The sequence below is a fragment of the Scyliorhinus torazame genome, chromosome 1, assembly GCF_047496885.1.
Source record: "Scyliorhinus torazame isolate Kashiwa2021f chromosome 1, sScyTor2.1, whole genome shotgun sequence".
NCBI lineage: Eukaryota > Metazoa > Chordata > Chondrichthyes > Carcharhiniformes > Scyliorhinidae > Scyliorhinus > Scyliorhinus torazame.
In genome coordinates, this window is record NC_092707.1 from 209,480,979 (window position 1) to 209,498,903 (window position 17,925).

General features: G+C 47.7%; 1 protein-coding gene across 8 annotated transcripts in view; it reads left to right on the top strand.

The window, feature by feature from the left end:
* Window positions 1-17,925, top strand: part of LOC140418616 (adhesion G protein-coupled receptor B2-like) — a 1,340,408-nt gene that overhangs the window by 1,114,957 nt on the left and 207,526 nt on the right. For all 8 annotated transcript variants that reach the window (XM_072502156.1, XM_072502149.1, XM_072502159.1 and 5 more), the window contains one exon: window positions 15,289-15,439. In XM_072502156.1, the coding sequence (XP_072358257.1) occupies window positions 15,289-15,439 (151 nt within the window). The remainder of the gene's footprint in view (window positions 1-15,288; window positions 15,440-17,925) is intronic.

Below are 17,925 nucleotides of genomic sequence, written 5' to 3' on the forward strand. Positions count from 1 at the left end.
GAGAGGAGGTAGGACATGTTCCCCGAGGCATGACCATGAGCTGCCGTTCCTGCCGCTGGCATGGTTGGGTGGGGGAGGGCATCTGCCATGCCAGGAGGGGGGTTGTGTGTGACTGGGGCTGACCAGGAGATGCGCCGTGGTGTCAGGGTGACCCCCCAGTACCAGGGTGGTGTCCAGGCATAGACAACCCTTGCCACGGCCTGCAAGGCAGCCATTTTGTTATACACCCCACTGACTGCCCACCGTGGCATGTGACCCGGACATATGGATGTGTGGGGAAGGCAGAATGTCGGGGAAACTGCCTGGATGGGAGGGGAGAGGGGATGCGGTGTCCGTGCCCCTGGCCAGTCCCCCGCCCACCCTAGTTGGTGAACCTGGGGGCGATCAGAAAGTCCCATGCGCCTTGGTCCTGCCACTCACTGCCTTACCGGCCTGGGCTCTGTGTCCTGCCCATCCTCCCCCTGCACCGCATCCACCTCGTCGGATGTGGCCTGACCTTCCTCCTCCTCCAACACATTGCCCCTCTGCTGTGCGATGTCGTGGAGGACGCAACAGGTCGCCACGATGCAAGCGACTCTCTCACCCTCCAGAGCAGTCCAACTGGTCGCCGTATGGGTGTCGTTGTAGCGGGTCTCCGTGTTGGTCTGTGACCTCACACATCAGCTGCATGTTCATATAGTGAACCTTTTTGATTTGTGTAGAGTGGCCTATCATCTGCATGTGCTGGTAGGGGGCATGCATCCTGTCGATCACCCCCTGGACCCGGAGCATTCCAGGGATGATGGCAAACCCTACTGCTCGGGCATCCTGGTGGGCTTGGTCCACATTTAAGTGGATGTATTGAGCTGCCTGGGCATATAGGGTCTCTGTGACGGCGTGGATGCACCTGTGCACCAAGGTCTGTGAGATATCGGATAGGCCTGCACTCAGTGCCTGGAAGGAGCCCGTGGCATAAAGGTTCAGGACGACTGCCACCTTGATGGCCACCAGTACCGGGTGTCCTCCCCCACGGTGCCAGGTGCACCATGATCTGGCAGATATGGCGCACTGTCTCCCTGCTCAGCCGGAGTCTTTGATGCCATGCCTGGTTTGGCAGGTCCTCGAATGACAGACAGTGCCGGAATACACGAGACCTCATGCGGCGGCTCCTTGGCACCACCTCCTCCTCGGCCTGTTGGATGGCTGGCTCTCCATCCTGGATGGCAGTCTCCTGTCCCTCAAGGCATGCTCCGCTGCTGCACATTCCACTGCTGCAGCTTCCTTTTCCTCGAACAGCTCCAGCTTGTACAGTCACAGGGCGTCCTACTGAGCTGCGGCAACTAGCAGGAAGGCTGTCATTGCTGGCTGAATTCTAATATCAATGTCTGCAGGGGATGAAAGGCTGACATGTTAGCATGTTACATACCCCCTGCCCAACGGTCCAATGGGCTACATGGTGGCCTGGTTGGCACTGTGGGCTCTGCCCTCGCATGTGTCGTCCCCCCCCCCCCCCCCCCCCACCCTCCCTGTCTGCACCCCTGGCCCTGTCGTTGCCCTGTACCGTGGGGGACTCTGGCCCTGGTGCCTGTCCTTGATGCCAAGGGTGCTGTCGGCTGGCACTGCCCTTGCCAGCGGTACGATCCGCGGCCCCCAGCCAGCACCCCCGGAAGGGCTACAGTGGCCGTTTTCCTGGGTGGGCTGCCGGCGGGTGGCGGCCGGGCCGGAGGGGGAGGTATGGCGGAGGGTTGTGTGCATGGGTGGGGGTGTGGTGGGGGCACCCATACGGCCAGTGTCACTCTGCAGAACCAGGGGCCAAGGTGGGTTGTCAGTCGGGTGTTCGGCAAGATGGCTGCCTTGCAGGCTGCGGTAATGGCGGTCCGTGACTGGACACCTCCCCAGTTCCTTGGGGTCATCCCGGCAACTTGGCCTGTTCCCCCATTAACCTCCCCCTCCACCAGCCCTAACAGGGCCCCCTCCCACCACTCCAGCCAGTCCGGCCAGTGTCCGGCCAGCAGCCCACGTCGCAAGTCTCCATGTCTTACCTACTCTCTCTCCCTCATCAGCCACAATGCCAGTTTCACGATTTTTAAAAGCACAAGTGAACCGTGCTATCGGGAACTTGGCCCATTGGAGACAGAGAATTCCGGAGGCCCCAGAGAATACCGGGTCAGGCCCGTTAATGGCATGCAAACGGTATTTACTGTACATGCATTTCAGACCACATTGACGCTACTGTCGAGGTGACGGAGAATTGAGATTTTAATCGGCACCTGCCATAATTTTGGCGTCGGAACCTCTTCTCTGCTCAGTCGCGATTTTGGTGTCAGCCAACACCGAATTCCGCCCTAAGTGTTGATACCGGGGCAGGTAAGTGGAGTTCTACAACAGCAATACTGGACCTCAACCAATTCACCGACTGCTGAGGGGCTAGCACCAGCACCACGTGGAACACAATTGATTCAAATGGAGGCTGACAAGCTGCAACCGCATATTAGCACTCCACTCCCCACACACACTCATCCCAGCCAAAGAGATACCACTGGTTGCACTGGAGCATGCCCATCCCGTTGATGGGTCAGTTGGGGCCCGAAGGCACCGAGGGGGGTGGCCTGGTGGGGCACCCATACGACCCATGACAGTAAGTTCACAGTGGGCAGTCAGTGGTGTGCACAGCCACATGGCTGCCTGGCTTGCTGCGGCAATGGTGTTCCGTGCCTGTCCACCCCGACCCCACAGCCCAACTTGCCACCCCCTCTACTCCCTCGGCTCTGACTGAAGGTCCCTGGCTAGCTGCACAATGTCAGCGGCACAACTGTCAGTGCACTATGGCGATGTGGACACTTTCCATACCCCCTCTCTCCCCCTCATCAGCCAATGCACCTGTTTCACGATTTTTTGAAAGCACAAGTGAACCTCCCCGTCGGGAATTCCCCCCCCACCCCCTCAGTGGAGGCGGTGGGTCAGGTCCGTTAATGATATGCCAAACGCGTTTGCGATACATGTGGAGTGGAACACATTGACGCTGCTGTCAAGGCATAGGAGAATTCCGATTTGCCGTGAATGCGACGTAGGCCTACGGAGAATCAAGCCCTTTGACATTGACACAAAACACTTTTCCTCCCACTTCACAAATATACACCTATTTTAAGAATAATGCTGGTTAAAAAAATATATTGTGTGCTATAATGTTCTCCGTAAACACTCAGCCCCTGGAACCCAAAATGTGAAGTGTGATCAAACAACACCCAGTGGTATTCTGTGGATTTCTCTTCAAACTTCCCCCCAGATGATTGTCGCATTGTGAGCCAACCGATCTCACTGGACTCCAACTTCCACACAAGTGCTTCAAAATTCCAGTGTCAAAGACACGCCTTTGAATCTTCCTTCAAACAATTCTTTCCCTCAACTGTTCCCAGCAATAATCCACATCCAAGATTTCCAACTTCCCTTTTGGTAATTCCTTTTCCTTGAAAAGCCACAAATACAAATCTTTCACACGGTATCTCAGTTACTTAGTTCCAAACCAAATACGATTACTCCAAAGGACACAAACCTTAGTTTCTGGGACTTGCATTATTGCTCTTACTCCATTGTTCTACTTCTGAGCACTGTTATCGCTCTATCTGCTAAGCTCCTTCTGATGTTGGGTCAGTTTAAAAATAAAATCAAATATCCTTCCTAATCTAAAAAGCGGCCCCAATTGCTAAGCAACAGCTCAATCCTTCTCCAAGCTCTTGCTTACCTTCCATGCCATAAACGAAGCACAATAGAGACATAGTTTAAATGAAACCAAAACCCCCATGCATGCGTGCACCTTTGTTTCACCCTTTCTTACACAGAAATGCTAAATTAGATTTCCTTCAATCTAAACCTTCTTTCTAATATCCAACAATACAAACATAGATCACTCAAAACCACCTCTGTTCCTGACAATATTCTTTAAAAAAATATTTTTATTCAAAGCATTTCCAAATTTTTTACAAAACAAAAACCACCCATTTAAATCAAAACATACAACAACATACTATCATGAGAATATCGCTTTCTGAAATGTTTGGCTGCTCATATTACTGCAGTGATGTCAGAGTGGGTGGAGCTGGGCTGTCTGTCAGCTTTATACTTTCGCTTTAGGCTGTTTGCTGCAGGGTGTGTTTTAGTTTCGTTTTCAGTGTTGGAGCTGAAGGTAGACCAAGCAGGTGTACTGCTGTTCTCTCTGCCATCAAACGACTATCTCTTGATCATTTGGTGAATTCAGAATTATAAATGTGCTCAGTAGTGAATGTAAACCTAATGTGCTTCTGTTGAAAGGTGTTTCTTCTGTCTTCTGGATGTTGTTTGGGAAGTTAGTAAGGGTTACTTAGTGTTGTATTATTTGGGGATTGTATTTGAATTGATGGTTGCTAAGATGTTCACTGTATGTTTCAAAAAGGTTAACTTGAGCTCATAGAATAAACATTGTTTTGCTTTAAAAGTTACTTTGCCATTTCTGCTGTACCACACCTGTAGAGTGGGTTGTGTGCTCCCCATACCACAATCTATTAAAAGTTGTGGGTCAGGAGAACTCCATGATACACTTTGGCATTCTCTAAAGCCTGGCCCATAACAGTACCCACAATACCGTAAAAACAACAATCCCAACTCCCCCCAGCTGATGTTTACATTCCTCCATCTTGAAAAGAGCCCCTCCTTTGATCCCCTCATGGCCAATTTAATTTTCTCCAAATGAAGGAATTCCGCCAAGTCACTCACCCACTCCGCTGCTTTAGGCGGCTCCGTGTCCCAGCATCCTAACAAGATCCGCCTCCAGGCTATCAGGGGGGTAAAGGCTAACACATTGCCCCCTCTCCCACCTGCACTCCCGGATCCTCCAACATCCCAAATATTGCCACCCATGGACTCAAAACTCCCTTACCTCCAGAACCTCCAACGTAGACCCCACAAAAGACTTCCAGAACTTCTCCACCTTTGGGCACGCCCAAACCAAATGGGTGTGATTGGCCAGCCCCTTCAAGCACTGACCGCATCTATTTTCCACCCCTGGAAAAAAATGACTCATCTGCGCAAATGTCATGCACGCCCTGTACACCACTTTAAAATGAATTAGGCTTATCCTCGCACTTGGGTGGTCGGATTTACCCTACGCAGGGCCTCACATCCTCAGACAAAAAGTTTTCATACCACAGCAGCGGTGACAACCTCAGAAAAGGTGGCCACCTCCTTTCTAACAAAGACCCCCATCTCAGTTACCCATTGGCAACTGGAACTCCTCCTCCAACTCTCCCAACTCCTCAAATGTACCCCACAATAACAGGTCCCTAAAGCACTCTATCCTCCCCTGCTCCCAAACCTTAAGTGTGGAGTCCAGCCCTGCTGGGTCAAAACTATCTTGCCACAGATTGGTGCCCACAATGACCCACCCTCCATTTCAAAATGTTGCCTGCATTGATTCCACACTCGGAGCTCTGAAACCACCACCGGGTTCGTGGAGTACTTTGCTGGCCAGAAGGTAAGAAGTACCAGTAACAGTGCCTTCAAACCCGCTCCTCCATGCAAGGCCTCTTCCATCCGCCCCCACAGCGACCTCTCCTCTACCGCCCACCTCCTGACCTTCTCAACAATCACTGACCAGTAATAATTCAACGAGCTCAGCAACCCCAACCCTCGTCTCCACCTGTCCCACTCCACAAAACCCCTCCTAACCCGGGGTACATTAACCACTTTTCCAAAAACAAAACTTGGGCACAAAATTTGGGAAATTCTGAAAAATAAAGAGAAACTTCGGCCAGATCATCATCTTTATTGTCTGGACCCTACCAGCCAGCGAAAATGGGCATCCCACCTCTTAAAGTCCTCCTTCACCCCCTCCACCAAGTTAGTCAAATTCAATTTACGCAGTTGGCCCAACTATGCATCACCCGTATACCTAAATATCAAAAACGCGATTTGACCAACCAAAAAGGCAACTTCTCCAAGACCTCCCTGCTCCCAAGCATTCACTGGGAACACCTCGCACTTTCCTACATTGCGCTTATATCCTGAAAAGGTCCCAAACTCCATCAAAATCCCCTTCATCCTCTCCATATTCTCCACTGGGTCTGTAACGCAAATAACAGATCATCTGCATACATAGAAACCTGATGCTCCAGCACCCTGCGCAATATAACCCTCCCCCCCCGCAAAGCACTAAGCGACATCCAAAGGCTTGATCGCCAACGCAAGAATCACGGAAACAGCGGACACCCCTGCCTCATTCCCCGATACAGCCCAAACTAACACTTGCCGTAGGAGCCCTATATAACAGCCTGATCCAATCCACAAATTCCTGCCCGAATCCAAATCGTCCCAGCACTTTAAATAAATATTCCCATTCAACCCGGTCAAACGTCTTCTCCGCATCCATCAACACTATCACCTCCATTTACTGGCCTTCCGAGGGCATCATAAAAGCATTTAACAGCCTCCTAATATTAGCCTACAACTGCCACCCCTTCGCAAACCCCGTTTGGTCCTCATCAATCACCCCCCAGCACACAACCCTCCATGCGCGTCGTCAGAACTTTACCCAATAGGTTTGCGTCCACGTTTAACAACGATATTGGACGATGCAAGCCGCACTCCTCTGGGTCCTTATCCTTTTTCAAAGGATGCAAAATTATGTCTGTGTCAATGTGGCCGGGCGCCCCCCTTACCATCCGACTCGTTGAACATCTCCACTAAAAGGGGCCCCAATTCTGTGACCTATTTTTCGTAAAATTCAGCTGGGAACCAGTCTGGACTCGGGGCCTTCCCAGACTGCATCAAACCACACACTCTATTACTTCCCCCAGCCCAATTGTGGCACCCACCCCTGCATCTTCCACTTATCCATTGCCGGAAAATCCAGGCTATCCAAGAACTGCCTTATGCACTCCGACGTGTACAGCCCCCGGTAGAAGGCCTCAAATACCCCATTAACCTTCCCTGACTAAGTAACCACCCTACCCCCCCCGAACCCTTCATCCGCCCAATCTCCATCACCAACTGTCACCTCAACTGATGAGCAAGCATCCTGCTGGCCTTCTCCCTATGTTCATACAGTGCTCCTCTAGCCCGCTGCAACTGCCCACCATCTTACTCATACGTTCGGTGTCACTCTGCAGAGCCAGGGGCCAAGGTAGGTTGTCAGTGGGGTGTTCAGCAAGATAGCTGCCTTGCAAGCTGCAGTAATGGCAGTCCGTGCCTCCATCGAACTCCATCTGGAACTTCTTCCTCCCCTTCAACAACCCCTCCTTAGGGGCCAGCGAATACCTCCGATCCACCCCCAAAATGGCCTCCACCAATCTCTGTCTCTCCAACCGTTCCTCCTTATCCCTATGCACCCGACCATTCCTCCTTATCCCTATGTACCCGAATGTAAATAAACTCTACCCTAATTACCGCACTAAGCGCCTCCCATAACACGGCAGCTGAGACCTCCTCACTCTTATTGAGCCCTACATACGTACGTATGGCCCAATATTCTCACAAGTCCCCTTATTGGCCAACAGCCCCACATCCAGCCTCCGCTGTGGCCGCTGACAACTCCCCTTCTCTATACGTCGGTCCGCGCCACAATAGTAGAGTACTCCAACCCACCCACTCCCGCCATGTCCATGGCAAAAAAATTGATCCGGGAATACACCCGATGAACATGGGAGAAGAACGGAAATGCCTTTGCCTTTTGGCCTACCAAACTGCCATGGATCCACACCTCCCATTCGTTTCATGAACCCCAACAGTTCTTTCACCATCCCTGACACCCTCAAGGACTTGGGGCACGACCGATCCATTCTAGGATCGAGAACTGTATTGAAACCCCACCATACAGGGCAGCGCGGTAGCATGGTGGATAGCACAATTGCTTCACAGCTCCAGGGTCCCAGGTTCGATTCCGGCTTGGGTCACTGTCTGTGCGGAGTCTGCACATCCTCCCCGTGTGTGCGTGGGTTTCCTCCGGGTGCTCCGGTTTCCTCCCACAGTCCAAAGATGTGCAGGTTAGGTGGATTGGCCATGATAAATTGCCCTTAGTGTCCAAAATTGCCCTTAGTGTTGGGTGGGGTTACGGGGATCGGGTGGATATGTTGGCCTTGGGTAGGGTGCTCTTTCCAAGAGCCGGTGCAGACTCAATGGGCCGAATGGCCTCCTTCTGCACTGTAAATTCTATGATTCTATGATAGTCAACCTGTGCGTTTCCAGCAACTTTTTCATGAAATCTTTATCATCCCAATTGGGGACATAGATATTTATCAACACCACAGGCACCCCCTCCAACCTCCCACTCACCATCACATACCTACCCTCTGGGTCCCCACTATACTGCTGGCTGAAAAAGCCATGTTTTTGACAAATCACCATTGCAACCCTCTCATCTTACTATCTAACCCTGAATGAGAAACCTGCCCCACCCACACTTCACTCAATCTAGTCTAATCTGCAACCCTCAGATGTGGCTCTTGCATAAATACGGCATCTGCCTTTAAGTTTTTTAAGTGGGCAAAAACATGGGACCACTTGATTGGCTCATTCAGTCCCCTAATGTTTTAGGAGACCACTCGAGTTGGAGGGCTTCACACTCCCCAATCTAGTCTAGTCCATCCTTCCCCCACCCTGATTAGCCATATCCACCTTTCCATGGACTTCTCTGGATCCCCAGTCCTACCACATCTCAGGATACCTCAAGATGGCTCTGCCATTCCCCCCCCCTAATCAACTGCACCACAACAATCCCTTCATAGTCAGTAACTTCTCCCCCCAATCTCTCCCCCATTCCAAACACAAAATCCCACCTCTCCCAGTCCTCCCCATCAAGCCACTAACGAAACCAGCACCACCCCACCCCCTCCACAACTCTCCAGTCACCCCCCCCCCCTCACTTCCGTTAACTAGCCTCCCTGCTAGCAAAATGGCCCACACCCAAGACAACTGACCTCCTCCCCCTGTACCAAAGCACCCTTCCATCCCCCTTTCCCCACCCAACCCTCTTGCCGCATCCAGCCCTGCACCTACCCTACCCTCCCTTCTTCCCCCCCCCCCCCCCCCTCGCCTGTCCACCAAACCCACACATTTTACATTATAAACCACAGTACCCCCAATACGGTGAGGTGAAAAAAGTGCAAAACTCTACATATACACAATTAACTGTACAGACCGGCGAGCAAAAACAAACCCCAACCAACCAACCTCACGCAAAAACATTCCCTCCTTGAATCCAATCCCTCCAGTCCATTACACAGATGAATCCAACATAAATCCAATGTGTTCAAGCATCCCCCAATCCAGGGGCCCTCAAAAAGCTGCTCGCCACCTCTGGCATGTCAAAATAATGCTCCTTTCCCCCTTTGTGACCTTCAGGCGAACTGGGTATAGCACCCCAAACCTTGTTTCTGTATAGGGCCACCTTGACCCTTTCAAACCTGGCCCACTGCTTGGCCAACTCCGCTCCCAAGCTTGTTAGATACGAACCGCGTGGCCTTCCCAGGTGCACTTCCGTGTCTACTTCATTCACTTCAAATTCTTCTCCTTATCCAAGTTCCGATGCAGCCTCATGATGTTCACACTCGACAGCTCTCCTGCTTTCAACCTCCTCCGCAGCGATATGTGTGCTCAATCAACTTCAGGAGGGCGGTCGAAGACCCCCCCTCCACCAACTGCTCAAACATCCTGGCCACATACTTTGTGGTCTGCCTTCCCTCGATTGGTCTGCCTTCCCTCGATCCATTCAGGCAGCCCCACGATCCTCAGAGTCTGCCTCTTCAAATGATTCTCCACATCATTGACCTTCCCCCTCAACGTTTTCTGACCCTCCGCCATCATCAATATTTCAGCCTCCAATGAGGCTAAACGATCCTCATGGTCAGCCACCGCCTCCTCCACCTTCTAGATCAACACATTCTGCACCTCCAGCTTCTGCTCCACTCTTTCCAGGGCAGCCCAACTAGGTTCTGCCATCTTGGCCAGATCTTCTGAGGCTGCCTTCCTTTGCTGCTTGAACTTAGCCCCCTGGAGTGCCACCAACTGCTCTGCTGACCATTGAGTGGGCAATTGCACCACAGGTCCCTCCGCCTTCTTTTCTCCTGCTATGCCATGCGAGTCCTCTTGTCTGAATGTTGCCTTTTATTTGTCGCACTTCTTGTTTGGTAACTCTTTGAAATTACTCACTGAAGGAGATCATCTTAGCTTCTCACTTTTTCCACCTGCCAAGGCCTGGAAAACAGGCAAAAAGGTCTATATAATTCAACCTCAGGCAGGAGCCACCTTATGTGTGACCATTCACTCCATGGCTGCATCCAGAAATCTCCTGACAATATTCTTACACATTCACTTTGTCTGTCCAAGTCCCCTTGTAGCCTTCTTGCATCCTTCTCACAGCTTACATTTCCACCTAGTTTTGTATCATCAGCAATTTTAGAAATATTACATTTGTTCCCTGTATCCAAATCATTTATACAAATTGTGAACAGCTGCCCCCAGCACTGATCCTTGCAGTACCCCACCAGTAACAGTTTGCCAACCTGAGAATGACCTGTTCATTCCTACTCTCTAGTTTTTGTCTATTAACCAATTCTCATTCCATACAATATATTACCCCCAATCCCATGCGCTCCAATTTTGTTTACTAACCTCGAGTGGAACCTTATCAAAAGCCTCCTGAAAATCCAAATACACACCAATTAGCTCTCCTTTATCTATGTTACAGGTAACATCCTCAAAATTCTCCAACAGGTTGCCAAACATGATTTATCTTTCATAAATCCCTGTTGTCTCTGCCCAATCATTTTTCAAATGTCAAATTGTGTTTCAGTTGATGTAGCTGTGTTAACAAATAGGAGGGCATGGAAAAATCCAGACGTGGAAAGTGAAATGTTGCAGGAGTTTCTCTGGCTATGACTGGATAGATAGGAATTATATTAGGCAAGATATATCCCACCCTGCTGGTCAATGAACACTGTTAACATTAGCCTATAATTTTTCAGGTGCAATAATTTGCTAAACATCTGAATTGATTGAATTTAGTCACCTTTATGGTGGTTATATTTTGGCTATAACCTTTTTGAGCTAGACTTAGCACAGCATGTTAGAACAGCAATAAGATGGCACAGTGTCAGTTCTCACACCATTGTAATGTGAGAGTACCTTTAAGAAATGGGTGTTTAAGAAAGGTACCTTTAAGAAATGTTTGGCTGCTCATGTTACTGCAGTGATGTCAGAGTGTGGGTGGAGCTGAGCTCAGGTTCTGCTTTTTAGTTTCACTTTGAGAAAAGCTTGGGTGTGTCGGTCTTTTTGGTTTCGTTTTGCATTGTGTTGCAGCTGAAGTCAGCCAAAGCAGCTGTATTGTTGAGCTCTCTGCCATGAAGGACTATCTCTTGATCATTTGGTGAAATCAGAAATATTAATGTTTTCAGTATTGAATGTAAACCCTGATGTGCTTCTGTTTAAAGGTTGTTAAGTCTTTTGGATGTTAAAAGGACAGCTTAAAGGATTACTTAGTGTTGTATTCTTTGGGGGTTATCTTTGGATTAATGGTTGCTAAGATATTCACGGTTTGTTTTAAAAAGGTTAACTTGAGTTCATAGAATAAACATTGTTTTGTTTTAAAAGATACTTTTCTATTTCTGCTGTACCACACCTCTAGAGTGGGCTGTGTGCTCCCCATACCACAATCTATTAAATGTTCTCCATGATACACTTTGGGGTTCTATAAACCCTGACCCATAACACCATACATTCTCAAGCTCAGACATGCTGGGAGGCAGTAAGCAGAGATAAGTTGTTTCGCGACATTAAGAAATGAAAACTGGCTGGTTGGTTGCTCTTACATACCTCCTTGCAGAGTAATCATGCTGATAAAGGCCTCTCAATTATCGCCAAGGGAAGAAGATAGTTTAGCCTCCATCATTAAAGAACAAGACTAATTATTAGTGCTATTTATACACTATAGTTCACTTCTCACATTTAGTAAACACACAAAAAATGTGGACCTGTATCTTTACATTTTGTGAACATTTTTGCAACCTAACTCACATTTTCCTGACTAAAATGTAACTTATCTATGATGTCGAATATAGTTGGTTCCCAACATAAGGAAACTCTTGGCAATTGAGTGACACACAACATAACCGGTACTGAAAACTACACACCTAGGGCGGGATTCTGCAATAATGGGGCTATGTCCCCACGACGGCATCAACGGCCCCCAATAGTGAGGAATTTTCCACTTTCTCGGGGGCTAGGTTGACGCCGGAGTGGTTCCCGCAGCTCCAGCCAGCGGTAAAGGGCCAGCGCGAGTTCGCGCATGCGCGGAACGGCCAGCGTATTTCCGCGCATGCGCAGAACGGCCGGCATATTTCCACGCATGAGCAGGACGGCTGGCGTATTTCCGCGCATGCGCGGGGGTTCCCTTCTCCGGGCCGGCCCCCGGGCAATATGGTGGAGCCCTACAGGGGCCCGGCGCGGAGGAAAGAAGGCCCCCACGGAACCAGCCCACCCGCAAATCGGTCGGCCCCGATCGTGGGCTAGGTCACCGTGGGCTCCCCCCCGGGGTCGCATCCCCATGCCCCCCCGCCCCAGGACCGCTCCCGCACACTTACCTGCCAGGTCCCGCCGTGTGTGAGGGGAGTAATTCACGCCGGCCGGACTGGGCAAAACTTGACGGCCACTCGACCCATCGGGGCCTGGAGAATCGCCGGAGACGCCGCTGTCAACAGCCCCCAATCGCCATTGCGGGAATCCCGACGGTCCCCGATAAACGGCGTCGGAGAATAGGGAAGCAGGCGGCGGGGCGGGGGGGTTGGAGAATCCTGGCCCTAATGTTTGTATGTGTTCTTAAACTGAGTGCAAATGAATATCATTCATGGTACCTTCTCATCCCATGTAATTCCAATTTTGTTCCCCACTACCATATTCTGAAACTAATACATTCATTTAGATTCTCCTCTTCACCATTAGCTACAAAGAGCCAAAGTGGAGAAGGGACGTGTGACACAAGTGGTTGTTAAATACTCCAGTGGAACAGCATTACTGCAGACGTCTTATTAAATTGACCAGCTGCTCATGTTCTGATTGCTTTATGTTCTGATTGCTTGGACTATATCTATAATGTGTAATTGCTTCTCTGCAAGTGCTTGTTTTCTTTTACTGAGAAAACCAAATGTTCTACAGGATGGCAATTTATTTTTTTGGAATACCTGCATATACCGGAGTGTTGGATTTTCAATTGCTGGTGGGTACGGAACGGGTGTGGGTGTGATTTGTAAATGGGGTTCCCAAAGAGTGGCACTGGATCCCACCACCTCCAAAACAGTTTGCAGTTTTCAAAGGACCTGAGGGAACGGGAAGCCTGTGCTCTACCAATTTCCAGCTCCTTAAGTTCCTTGAGGAATATGTTAAGGCGCCTGCCTGCTGCAGAATTGGATTTTCAATCCTTTTTGAGGATGAAGTAAGACTGCCTAATGTACATTAATATGCAGATGTAAGGGTTTCCATGGCGCAGAAGGAAGTTTATTTTCATTGGTGCTTTTTTCTGAAATTTGTGGGATCAGCTAGTGCCGAGTCGGGTGCTATACTTCAACTTATTATCTATGGCCACTTTGCACTGCCTTTATTCTCTTCTTTCTTCTGGAGTTACCTGCTGTCCATGGCTTGGCAGTAAAAACCCCAAAGGTGGCTGCCTCCTACCTTTGCTGCTGGTGTCAGACTGATAACTTTCAGCTCCTCGAGGTGCATGGTGTTATAAACTGGGTAAAAAGTTCACCTCCTGCCCAAGCAGACCATTTACATTTAAAAATGGTGTCATGAGAGCAACATAGTTCAGCTGCAGTATCAAGGCCCAGAATTAATCTAGGTATCAGGTTGCTGCTGCCGCCTGCCCCCTCTTTGAAACACCAGTCCGTGTTTCCTGTTAATGAATACCAATTGGTGGGTGGTCTCATTGAATCTAATTCCAATTTTGTAATATGGGCTGGTTTAGCACAGTGGGCTAAACAGCTGGCTTGTAAAGCAAAACAAGGCCAGCAGTGCGGGTTCATTTCCCGTACCAGCCTCCCCGTACAGGTGCCGGAATGTGGTGACTAGGGGCTTTTCACAGTAACTTCATTTGAAGCCTACTTGTGACAATAAGCGATTTTCATTTCATTATGGACATGTCATCACATGCTGACCTGCTCATGACACCTGCCACAAGTTCTTCAAAATGAATCAGTTCATAGAATCTGTACAGTGCAAAAGGAGGCCACTCAGTTCTCAATTATGTTTACAGATTTTTAAAATTTAGAATTGTACAGTATATCTTTAAAATGAAACAACATTTGTGGCATGGTAACATTATGTACACAGAACAAGAGTAGTGAAGGACAAGAAACACAATTTTGTTGTAACGTGGTTATTACTGATCCTTCAGTGCATGAACAAAGGTGAACACTGAACAACACGTGGATAGAAGAAATTGGTCTGCTGTTCTGGAGTGAGATTTCTGCAAATTGCATTTGGAAGACGCCAATTTCTAATTCTGCCCAACAGTTCATTTTTTCATGCAGAAATTCAATTTGACAAGAAAGAACAGAAACATTGGAGATAAACCATAATTTATGTAAAATGCATTAAATGTTTAAGTTTCAGTGTAAATGTGATAGAACGATCACTAAATTGTAATTTACGGGAATTGCTATGGGATGTCACATTCAAATCAACTGCCCTGTCTGTGTGACATTTGAATAAAATATATGGTATGAAAGTGTAGGTGACATCTATTTATGCAGTATTGTATCAGAGCTGTTGAGAAATACCACTTTTTTCCATCACCCACTCCCATTCCTGGTTTTCGTGTTAGCACAGATATGAAATATTGTAAAATTTGATGCTTTCTTAGCTATATATCCCTTAAATATATTGGTGAAATATCATAATGCGAACCAAATTGTGCCAATAAAACTTTGGTAGTAAATTATACATAGACCAGACAACCTTTATGTCCCTTTGTTTTCATTAACCCATATGTGCAATACTCTTAAGCATTCAAAGTAATTCTTCCTTCATTTGGATCAATGTGGCGGAAGTAAACAAAATATTCGAAATGGGAGTAACCTCATTCATTCCGCAGTGCTTTGAGCTGAATATGCAAATTATAATCAACCAGATTAGATTGTGTTACAGTAAGGTATGGAAAAAAAAATCATCTTGGTTATTTTTGCCTGTTTTGTACAGAACTCCCCTCGGAGTATACTCTAGTTGGTTTTGTAAGGCATTTGTCACTCTACTTCAAATGTTCTTTAAACATTTTTTCCTGCTTTTCTCCAGGGTGTGTGTATGATGACAGCAGCTTTTCTGCATTTCTTTTTCCTTTCATCCTTCTGTTGGGTGTTGACAGAAGCCTGGCAATCCTATCTTGCTGTGCTGGGAAAAATTAGAACCAGGTTGATAAGGAAACGCTTTCTCTGCCTTGGCTGGGGTATGTGGCTGTCTTTACATTAGAATTCTTAATCATGTGCAATTTGCAAAGGAACTGTTAAAATTCTAAACTCAAAGCAAATTGTTTGGATCTGACAAAATACATTGAATGTTTCTTGATACCAATTACATTTTCAAAATAACTCTGCAGCAAATTTTGTTTCTGTTGGCCATTGGAGATGCTCTATTATAGTCATGCTTCAATAAGAAAAGCCACGAATGAAGCAACTGTTCATCAGTCAAAGAAATTCAACACTACCACTGTTTTTATAATGAATTTGTTTGCTTTTTAGTTATCATTCTGTCACTCGTACGTAAGTAAATACTGAACCATAAGACCTTACAGCACAGAAAATGATATGGCCAAATATTTCAGCATCACTTTTTGCTAAGCTAGCCAATGGTTTAGCTTTGGCTTTCTTCCAGTATAATAGCACTGTATATTCTCCAGGTTTGATTGTTTATCCATTTTTTCATTTAACAGATTAACTGAATCTGTAGGGGCTACTGCGGCTGCCCTATGGCAAAAGATTCCAATTCTAAAAATTGCAATTTCTCCTAAATTCACCTTACTCTCTTAATAGTTCAAAGTTGATGAACCGTCTCCCAAATTAAAGTAAATAATCTTTCTAATGTTCGCTTCATGCAAATCTTTCATGATTTAAAAATGTCCGTTCACGGTCTTCTTAGCTTTCTTTGCTCCAGTGAAAATAGTGCTAGTATCATGAGTGATCCTCATTACTATGGTTTCCTCTGCAGTGTCAAACCAATTCATCTTTGCTGTGTGCCTCCAATGATTTTATGTATTTTTAGCAACTAAAATAACAGGTTTGAAAAAAGATAAAACATTGAACTGCCAGTCCAAAACACCTGGTGGATGGTTGGCATTTTTATTAGATGTTATCAGTATTCACAAAATGGATAACCTATTAACACAACAAAAATAAATTGAAAGTCTTTTTTATTCTGCTTAACTCTCATGATCTCTCATTCTTCAGGTGATCCAGAATCAACTTTGTCTTTTTCCTTTCATCTGTCTTTCTCTCACCGCTGTCAACGTCTTATTCCTTATCAAAACATCCCTAATGCAATTAATTTGCCTTTTTTAATAACATCAACCAAACTTGATTCTGCTTCTATCATTGCCAACAGTGCCTTGTTGGGGGCAGCACGGTAGCCTTGTGGATAGCACAATTGCTTCACAGCTCCAGGGTCCCAGGTTCGATTCCAGCTTGGGTCACTGTCTGTGCGGAGTCTGCACATCCTCCCCGTGTGTGCGTGGGTTTCCTCCGGGTGCTCCGGTTTCCTCCCACAGTCCAAAGATGTGCAGGTTAGGTGGATTGGCCATGATAAATTGCCCTTAGTGTCCAAAATTGCCCTTAGTGTTGGGTGGGGTTACTGGGTTATGGGGATAGGGTGGCGGTGTTGACCTTGGGTAGGGTGCTCTTTCCAAGAGCCGGTGCAGACTCGATGGGCCGAATGGCCTCCTTCTGCACTGTAAATTCTATGAAATCCATTTTACTTGCGGTGTCTCCAAATCTGCATCCTCAGACTCTGGATACTTTCATCAGTGTCCACATTTCAGCACCTTTTAGCAATGTCTAGAAATACACATCAGGTCCATCAACACCTGAAGAGATCAGACAAATTAATGTTTTGTCGAACGTCCTTTATAATAATTATCATACAATATTAACCACCTCTGCATTCCTGCTGCACAGAATCTAAAATTGAGGAAAGCATCTTCGAGAATGCATCAAGTAATAGCCTTTCAAATCATCAAGTTAAATCCAAACTGCCTATGTATGCTTTTCATAAGCAGTAATGAATGTTCAGGAGATTGTAATTGAGGAGAACTAGTTTAAAGAGAATATTAATATAAACTCAAAATGCTGAAAATATTCAGTGGTTCAGGTTGCATCTAAGAAGAGAGAAACAGTTTCAGCTAACTTTTCATCAGAGCTGAAACCTTGCTGCACAAATTCAGCCTGTCCTGATATTTCCAGCAATTTCTATTTTTCGTTCTCCATCCAGTGACGCTCGAATCGCAAAATGCGATTATGTGGAGAATTGCATGCAAGCCGAAAATCATGGCCGGCGCCGGGCGCTCGACGGAATGCCATGCTCCAGTGCCTCAACAACAGCATCAATGCATTCTACCCTGCATGTACAGTAAAGGCCATTGGCATATCATTAATGGGCTCGACCCATTATTCTCCATGATGCTCAGCCAGGAGGAATTACTGACGGCAAGGTTCACTTGGGGGGGGGGGGGGGGAAAGAGGGGAAGAAAGAGGTAGGTATGCTCCCAGAGGCACGACCGTGGGCTGTCATATGGGTGCCCCCACCCCACCACTCCACCTTACCAATCCCCACCACCCAGAACGAGGTGCCACCTGCTGGTGGGGCATCATGCAGCCCACCCAAGGGGGCACACCCACTAGCTCCTACAGGGGGGTGCAGGACAGGGGACGCAGAGTGTACTTC